This window comes from Mus caroli, chromosome 2, assembly GCF_900094665.2.
Source record: "Mus caroli chromosome 2, CAROLI_EIJ_v1.1, whole genome shotgun sequence".
NCBI lineage: Eukaryota > Metazoa > Chordata > Mammalia > Rodentia > Muridae > Mus > Mus caroli.
Window position 1 is genome coordinate 140,950,226 of NC_034571.1, and position 9,443 is coordinate 140,959,668.

Below are 9,443 nucleotides of genomic sequence, written 5' to 3' on the forward strand. Positions count from 1 at the left end.
TTTTTAACTTTACATTGATTTTTTTGTGAATTTCACATCATACACCTTAATTCTACTCATTTCCCATTCCTTTGTAACCACTCACTGCCCTTGTAACTTCTCCCCCCAAATAAAAACTAACCATTGTGAAAGCTGTAGAGTGTGACAGTATGTTTCCCAGTATATCCTTTGTCCACACTTCTTTTTTTTAAAAATTATTGTTTCATTGTTTCACATAATGCACCCCAGTCCTGCTCATCTCCTAATCCCTTCATATTCACCCTTCTACCTTACAACATGCCCCCTCCCAAATAAACACATAGAAACAAACAAAAATAAAGCCTAGAAAACATCTCATTGTGGAAGCTGTAGTATGTCACAGTGTACCCTACTGTGACACATCCCAATATATTCCCTTGCAAATGTTTGTTGCATGAGCCATTGGTCTGGATCCAGATCTTTGCCATCTTGACACCATCAGTATAAGATCCACACTAGGGGGCTAGAGAGATGGCTAAGCTGTTAAAAGCACTAACTGCTCTTCTGAAGGTCCTGAGTTTAAATCCCAGCAACTAAAGAACTAAACTAAACTAAACAACCCTATTAAAAATGGGGTACAGAGCAAAACAGAGAATTCTCAACTGAGGAATACCAAATGGCTGAGAAGCACCTAAAAAATGTTCAACATCCTTAATCATCAGGGAAATGCAAATCAAAATAACCTGCTGAGATTCCACCTCACACCAGTCAGAATGGCTAAGATCAAAAATTCAGTGGACAGCAGATGCTGGCGAGGATGTGGAGAAAGAGGAACACTCCTCCATTGCTGGTGAGACTGCAAACTGGTACAACTACTCTGGAAATCAGTTTGGTAGTTCCTCAAAAAACTGGACATAGTATTACCTAAGGACCCAGCAATACCACCCCTGGGCATATACCCAGAAGATGCTCCAACATGTAATAAGGACACATGCTTCACTATGTTCATAGAAGCCTTATTTATAATAGCCAGAAGCTGTAAAGAACTCAGATGTCCCTCAGCAGAGGAATGGATACAGAAAATGTGGTACATTTACACAATGAAGTACTATGCAGCTACTAAAAACAATGAATTTATGAAATTTTTAGACAAGTGGATGGATCTGGAGGATATCATCTTGAGTGAGGTAACCCAGTCTTAAAAGAACACACATTATATACACTCACTGATACTTACTAATACTGGATATTAGTCCAGAAGCTCAGAATCCTTTTTAGAAGGGGAACAAAATACCCATGGAAGGAGTTACAGAGACAAAGTTCAGAGCAGATCCTGAAGGAATGACCATCCAGAGACTGCCCCACTTGGGGATCCATCCCATAAACAACCACCAAACCCAGACACTAGGCAGATGTCAACAAGAGCTTGCTGACAGGAGCCTGATATAGTTGTCTTCTGTGAGGCTCTGCCAGTGCCTGGCAAATACAGAAAGAAGTGAATGCTCACAGTCATCCATTGAACAGAGCACAAGGTCCCCAATACAGGAGCTAGAGAAAGTACCCAGGGAGCTGAAGGGGTCTGAAGCCCCGTAGGAGGAACATCAATATGAATTAATCAGTACCCCTAAAAACTCCTTGGAACCATACCACCATCAAAGAAAACACATGGTGGAACTTGTGGCTCTAGTTGTATATATATCAGAGGATGGCCTAGTCAGTCATCAATGGGAGGAGAGTCCCTNGNTCCTGTGAAGGCTCTATGCCCCAGTATAGGGGAATGCCAGGACCAGGAATGGGAGTGGGTTGGTTGGGGAGCAGGGGCAGGGAGAGGGGATAGGGGCTTTTTGGAGGGTAAACTAGGAAAGGGGATAGCATTTGAAATGTAAATAAAGAACACATCTAATAAAAAGTTTAACTGAAAAAATTTAAAAACTAAAATAAAAGTTATTCATTGTGAAGGCCATTCAGCAGGTTTCCTGCAGGCTTTATTGGAAAAGATACATGTGACTGAAGCTACCCAAGAACCAAAAACTCTTCTTCAGAGAGTGCCTCCCCTTATGTCCTTGGGAAAGTTGTTTCTATCTTCCTGTCCACCTTGGAAAAGTAGCTTTTCATTATCTATTTCCTGCCTAAATAGCCCTTTGTTGTCTTCCCCCTTCTCTACTGAAAAGAGGCCTTTTCTTTCCTAACAATTAACCACAGAATCGACTATTCCTGGGAAAGAAACTAAAAAGATTTGGGAACTGGAGATGTCCTAATCAGCCTTTTTTTCCCCTTCAGGTTCAGAGAACTCAGAACACCCTTGAGATAGCAGCTCTGTCTTGGCTACAAAGGGTAGATAGGAACTCCAGAAGTTGCTAGCCACCCTGCTGCCAGGCAGCTTCTCTGACACACCTTTTAGACTCCCTGTATATTGGTTTGGACTCCTTGTCTTTCTGTCTGTCTGTTTACTATATGTATGAGAGCAATGCATGAGTATACTCACTTTGATATGCCTCTGAGGACAACTTGGGGGGGAGTCTATTTGTCCTTCCACCAAAGTATCCTGGGAATCAAACTTGGGTCCTCAGGATTGGCAGCAAGAGTGTTTACTTGCTGAGCCATTTTGCTGGCTTCCTATGCAAGTCTTGTACCCACAGCTTTCAGACAAGTGGTCTTTGTTGGTCACAGGCTTCAGCTTTTCAGTTTGTCAGTTATCTAAAAAAAAAAACAAAAAACAAAAAACAAAAACCTTTTCCCTTGCCTTAACACTTTTCTAGGTTCTGCCTAAGCCTCAGAACTTGGAGCTTTTTCGTTCTTGCATGTTCCCCACTATAGGGCATCAAGACTGGGAAATTTGTTGGGCAAGGCTTGGGCAAGGCAATATATATATATATATATATATATATATATATATAGAGAGAGAGAGAGAGAGAGTTTTTTTTTTTTAAAGATAGGGTTTCTCTGTGTAGCTCTAGCTGTCCTGGAACCAACTTTGTAGACCAAGCTGGCCTTGAACTCAGAAATCCGCCTGCTTCTGCCTCCCAAGTACTTGTGCACCACCACTGCCCGGCGGCTTGTTATATTCTTGTAGCATAGTTACAGGTTCTGTTTTATATTCTGACTCAGTGGCAGGTGCATGTGGGATGATGACTATGGTAACTTCTCTCTCTGTTTGCATCTATGATTTGGTTGATGTTGTTTTTGTTTTGAGAACAGAGTCTCAGGACATAGTCCAGGGTAGCCCTGAACTCAGAATTCTTATGTCTCTTTTTTCTCAATTCTGGCATTATAGACATGTAGTATACTGTAAAGTATCATAACTTCCTGAGTATTTCTCTTAATTTCACAGTCTGTATCTGTCTTCCTCAGATGCTCTCCCCACTAAATATGATCAGGTACCATTGCTATGGTTGAAGATGTTGACTTTGTTTTTTCCTTAGGGACATTTGGAAGATGCTTGGGCAGCAATGAAAAATGGTGTGTGTGTGTGGGGGGGGGGATGTGTGTGCATGTACGTGATTGTGATAACTGAGGAGGAGTCTACCCAAGCTGAAGAGATTATGTGTTGGTGTTGTGCCTGATAGACTCCTGTGGGAGTGAAGAGCTAAGACAGACAAAGCAGTGGCTGTGGAGTTCTGGCTCCATGTCCTGTCCACTGGGAAAGAAAGCTCTGCCTCTCACCATGCTGCTGCTTCTGCTGAGTTTTCATGTTCTCATCATTCCTGTCTCGAAGGCCAATAAACAAACAGACAGATCTGTTAACTTCATTCCCACAATGGAATTTGCCGTGAACACATTCAACCAGGAAAGTCAGGATGAATATGCCTACAGGATGGAACATATCATGAGTTCCTGGAGGGAGAAGGTAAGTGAACACATCCTTGCCTATCTTGTCAGAATGTACCTGCTAGTCAGTGAAGGATGGGAGAGAGCAATCCACCTTTTGCAAGTTACACATTGTCAGGAGCCATAAAGGGACAAGCTAATCACTAGCAGGTGATCATCCTGAAATGGCCTGCTTCAGATTATTATATAATCTGCAACAGGCATGCCCTTATTAAGCAAGGCTGTAAGGGACTCATTTTAGGAAATATTCCTGCTATTAATATGCTTTTCCTGTTATTATTAAACATATATAACAATCACTAAGTAGGAGCATACCCTTTTAGAGCAGATCTCTGCAGATTCATGAAGATGTACTGTCTTGTAGTGATGCTATGTAGACTAATAGATGACTTAAGTCTTTATGATGATCCTATAAGAATTCCTAAAATTATATCAATGATTATTAAGCTCTTTTTTAGTGGGACTGCTATTAGGTCCTTTTCTGATAGTCAAAGCTGCAAAGAGAACTCTGCCAGTCTCCCAAGTGTCACCAGTTAATTTCTCTTAGATGGTAACCAGACTTTCTCCTACCCAGAGCACATTCCAAAAGGTTGTAAAACAATTAACCTAAGGTCATAAAACGGGAACTAATGATTTATTGTAGGTGCTAGGACAGAAGACAAAATATTGAGTGGGTTTATCTATACAAAACTTCACTAATAACTTAGTTATGGTTTTAAACCTTCAGTGAACCTGTGGAGCTGAGACAGGTGAGGGATGTTTAGCCAGATAATTACTGCTAATGGGTATGCATGGAAACATTCGCTGTTGAAAACTTCTATTTCAATTTACGATTTGATTTTTTGTGAGAACTTGTGATGAACTTTGTTACATGTGATCATGTATACTGAAGGATATATAAGTACTGACAACAAAGAGATGAGGGAAGAGAAAGGAAAATTTTTTGCCTTTCCCCACTTAGGATCTTTTTTTCTTTTCCTCTTAGATAGCTTTCACAGGAAACTTTTTACAACTTAATAATATAGTCTGTAGATAATAGTATGGACTGATCTTGACTTCTCTGATTTCTAACAGGTTCCTGCTCTTGAATCTTAACTCTCTAATCTAGAGACTACTACCCTGGCTTCTGTCTTCATAGAGTTTACTCCAGGCCTTGAGGAACTCCAAACGGAGAAGATTCTGGGTCTCTTCTTATATTGAGCGCAGTCACATAGCCTCTTAAGTGGCAAATGGATCTGTTAATTTTAATCTTTTTCTGTTTACAGGTATATTTTCCAACTGTGTATTCCATGAGGCTTCAGCTGCGTAGAACCATATGCAAGAAGTTTGAGGAGAGTCTCGACATTTGCCCCTTTCAGGAGAGCCGTGGTCTGAATAATGTAAGGCAGGACACCAGTCCTCTTAATTTTCACAGTTGTGGATGCTGCAGGGGGACTGAGTGGAGAGCAAGAACAAGTGACAGAGCCATGCCTAGGGACCTAAGGATGGGCAGGTGCAAGACTCCTCAGGACTCTCTGAGCCACAATGTGGAGGTAACATGCATCCCAACCTGAGCTCTCAACACTACCCACTGCTTCACTGAAGCTGATCCCTAGATTTCATAGCCTTACAATGCTTGTATGTCTTTTGATCCTGTGTTCTGAATATACAAAGGGTTACCCATTACCTTATCTTCATTTTCCTTCATTAGCATCAGCAGAAGAAGTCTGGATGGCTCTAACATAACTTTTGTCTGAATGTGCAGCTCTTAGGGTCCTAGGCTGACACAAATGTCTGAAAGTGAAAGTCGAGGAAGAGCCCCACTCTCATCCCTTCCAGGACTGGCCTTGGGGCACTTGTTCTGGTGAACCAGGACAAGGTAAACCTTGACTGTGAGCACAACTCTATCTAGCATCAGTTGAGCATCTTATCAGAGGCTTCACTAACACATTATCTGATAGGCTAAACCTAAGGGTGGCTTGTTTTAGTTTCTTTTGTCTTGCTTTGATAAAATACCCTGACAAAAAGCATCTCTTGGGAGAAAGGGTATATTACTCACAACTCCAATTATCAGAGACCTCAAGGCAGCAGGAACTTAAAGCAGCTAGTCATATGACATCCATTGTTGATTCCGAGTTTCTCCTCTGGGATCCAAGCTCCTGGAATGACTCTGAGACTCAGTTATATTTACAAAAACCTTGGCCATAAGCTTTGGTTGGTTCCTTAATTAGATCATAACTAAATATCCCATTTATTCTAATTTAGTTTCTGCCATGTGTCTAGTTACCTCTGCTCAGCTCTCATGTGTCTATCCTCTTTCATGTCCTGAGGAGACTCCTTCACTTGGCTCAATCCCAGAACCCTCTCTGCCTACTGGATGTCCTGCTTTATATTCTACCCTTTCCTATATGCTTTTTACTAACAGATGACGCATCAATGCAGTACATAAGAGATTCTCTTTACAACCCATAGTCAGAAATAAAGAAAGATAAATATACACAGGCTTCTAGTACTTAGCTCACTTTCCCCACTCTAATGTATTTCAGGTTCCAAACCCAGGAAATGGTGCCACCAACTGCAGGCTGGGTCTTTCCACAATTAATATAATCAAGACAACTCCCCACTGACATTCTCACTGGCCAACCTGATCTAGGTCATCTCTCACTGAGATGCTCTTTCCAGATGATTCTAAAGTGTGTTCGGTTGGCAATTAAAACTAATTAACTCTCCCAGTGGGTAATCTTGACAGGGTGCTTTCTACCATTACTGTTAGGTTTTTGAATTACACAAGAACATCCTAGATATTCTTCTTGAGGTCTCTGTTTGTTGAGGGAGAGTTGCAACAAGTACTCTTAGGTTTCCATGGTGCTTCAGATCAAGACACAAGTCACTATTTGCCAAGGGTTCACTGGGCAGTCTGAAGATGTTTTTCTCCTTCTGTGGAAGGGAAAGGGTGAAATGTCGGCTGTTCAGAGTACAATTCACAAACTTTCTCACCCTCTTTTTTTCACTGTCTTTTCTTATTATTTTCCCTCAGACCTTCACCTGCCTGTTTACTGTCGGTACCTACCCCTGGATAACAAAATTCAAGCTCTTCAAGAGTGTGTGCTCATAGTTTCTCTCACGGGAGTCACCCATGGACTGGTCATGTACTTCTCTGCATCCGTGAAGGGGTTACCCTTGGCAGAACCTCTGTGCTCATTTTCCTTGTTTTGCAGCATTGTGCAGTATCAAGACTGGATATGTGGATAATAATTAGGGGAAAATGTACATTGCTGTTTTTTCGTCATGTAGAATAGTTCATTAAATATTGCATTTCTGAACATGTTTTGTGTATAATTTTAGAGGAAGTACCATGGGCCAGTGGTGTGGACAATTTGAGTTTCTAAAATCTTGTCCACACTTTGAAGCCCCTAAGGGGATCACAGGATACATTAGTAAGCAAGCTGTATAAGAACTATTGTCACACAAATCCAGAAGTACAATGACTGTGGTCTCCTAGGGCACTAAATATCCAAGAAGGGCCCAGGTCTCTGACACTCTTACCCCAGCATATGTGTTCAGCCTCTGATTTCCAGAAAGAAGTTTACATGCTTCCCTGGTGAAAAGAGTAACAACTTGGGTTTATAGTTACTAAATAATTACTTATTGTTTGATTTTTCAATCAGTCAAGATGTCAATAAAATAGTTAAGAATATCGAGCTGGAAAACCTCAAGACTAGTAGCAGAGAACATTTTAGTGCTTACGAAAACTCATTGGGTGTGGGCTGGAGAGATGGCTCAGCAGTTAAAAGCATGTACTGCTCTTGCAGAGAAACTGAATTTGAATCCTAGGGTCCTCACGTGTACCCATGTATACACATACTCCCCCCACCCCTCACATAGTTCTTAAAATAATCACTGGGCATGGCATCAGCTAGGTGGTAGGAGAGGACTTGTTAGTACTCTCTTACAGAAAACTCAATTTTAGCAACTGTGTGCACATGAAACTATCCTCACAAACTATCAGAAATCAGGTGAGATTTCAGCACCTTGGGTAAGCACAGAAATAAGAGGAGACACACTGACCAGGAAGAAAAGGTTTACATTACTCTTATCAGCCTGATCCAACTGCAGGAAACAGAGACATTCTTTCTGCTGATGAGAGAAGTCTAGATTCTTCTTTGGATGCCAACACTAGATGTACTTTGTAAATCTACAACTAGGATATAATCCACAACCAACCTCTTTACCAAGATGGCCCACAATCTGAGACTCTAGCCCCGCCCTGAATAAGAATTGGCCATAGAATCTAGACATCCCATAGGGAACTGGCCTGCTATGCCAACCATGTTGGCCCTAGTGATCTAGGATCACAAACCTTCCCCAAATTTTAGGCTGTTACCCATGATCTAAGCTCTACCCTGGTCCCAGCAGAACTAGAGTCCTGGGTCCATCATGTTCCAGCAGATAGGAGCTAAGTGTATCCTGTTGGAACACGTTGACCAACCATGGCAGCAAGTTTAACTGTAGAGTGACCTTGTGGACATTGACTAGGCCCAGCTCTTAAGGTCGGTATTCACAGCTGCTCCTGTTCTGCCTTGTTTGTCCCAGCCTTAGATCAGGAGATGATAGAACCCTGAAGAGGAGAATCATGGGGATAATTATAAAAATACTTTCTTTTAGTCTCTCTCTCTCTCTCTCTCTCTCTCTCTCTTTCTGTGTGTGTGTGTATGTGCACATGTGTAGGCATGTGTGTATGTGTGCCCTAACTTCCTTTCAGTTTACTACTATTGACCTGAGCATGCTGTGGCCTAGGTAGCTCTTGATCATTGTTGCTGAACCTCCGGAAGAGTCGTCTGGGTGAGTGTAGGACTCACTCAAATGCCAGCTCACTGCCAGTTCTCACTATAACTGCCAGTGATTCCTGTCTCAGATCAGGACTTCCTGACTCTTTGTAGTCCTGGGCAATTCTGTTACCTAAAACAATTTCAGCAAGATAATTCACAATTGTTTTGTGGACAGTTGTAATTCTTGCAGTATAGACAGCCATGGAAAGTAACATTTTTTTTTTAATCACCTCATTTCCGTTGATGCCAAGAGAGAAAGGCTATTCTCACAAAACATGCTCAGGTCAGGAGATTTATACCTGTTAGCTAATTCCTCTGTGTTCTTGTTACTACTTTTCCTGTGATTTTTCATTTATTTCTTTGAATATCCTTGAATTCTTATTGTCCTTTATTTATTTAGAATATGCCCATTTTATATTTACTGTCAAAATTATTTTTACTATATTCTATAAATATGAAAATATTGCACTCTTCCTGTTTTCCTTGAAATCAAAGGAAACTTGACTTCAAGACTGTGTGAAATTGAGATTATTTTCTCCTTTAGTGTTTGGTGGACCTAGGAAATTTATTTTATTTTTGAGTTTTTTGAGAAAATTTACTTTTATTATTTATTTATTTATTTATTCAAATGGCTTTTGGTCTATCCATAAGTATCATATTTCCAGAGTCATTTAATCTGTATTTTCTCAAATGTTTGTTAATCCAACTATAATTTTAAATATATTAATTATCATAACATGTTGCAACTTTTCTCATCATTTGTCACTGTGACAACTTTTGCATATAAAATGTGCAAGTGAAATATAAATACATGCACAAGGAATCCTGAATCATCTTTTTTTTTTTTTT

General features: G+C 40.7%; 1 protein-coding gene across 2 annotated transcripts; it reads left to right on the forward strand.

Moving 5' to 3' along the window:
- Positions 1 to 3,521: 3,521 nt before the first annotated feature.
- On the forward strand, positions 3,522 to 7,088 carry LOC110290076 (cystatin-9). 2 transcript variants are annotated; one of them, XM_021156560.2, is made up of 3 exons: positions 3,522 to 3,805; positions 5,052 to 5,318; positions 6,803 to 7,088. In XM_021156560.2, exons 1-3 carry the CDS (start codon positions 3,584 to 3,586, stop codon positions 6,878 to 6,880), a joined length of 567 nt encoding a protein of 188 aa, XP_021012219.1. In that variant the 5' UTR covers positions 3,522 to 3,583; the 3' UTR covers positions 6,881 to 7,088. The 2 variants fall into 2 exon arrangements, with proteins under 2 accessions (XP_021012219.1, XP_021012220.1); XM_021156561.2 differs by having other exon boundaries at positions 5,052 to 5,165.
- Positions 7,089 to 9,443: the final 2,355 nt, after the last annotated feature.

Coding starts and splice junctions, on each gene's coding strand:
- LOC110290076 (XM_021156560.2), top strand. CDS start 3,584: ATGTCCTGTCCACTGGGAAAGAAAGCTCTGCCTCTCACCATGCTGCTG. Junction 3,806..5,051: donor TGAGTTCCTGGAGGGAGAAG/GTAAGTGAACAC, acceptor TTCTGTTTACAG/GTATATTTTCCAACTGTGTA. Junction 5,319..6,802: donor CTCTGAGCCACAATGTGGAG/GTAACATGCATC, acceptor ATTTTCCCTCAG/ACCTTCACCTGCCTGTTTAC.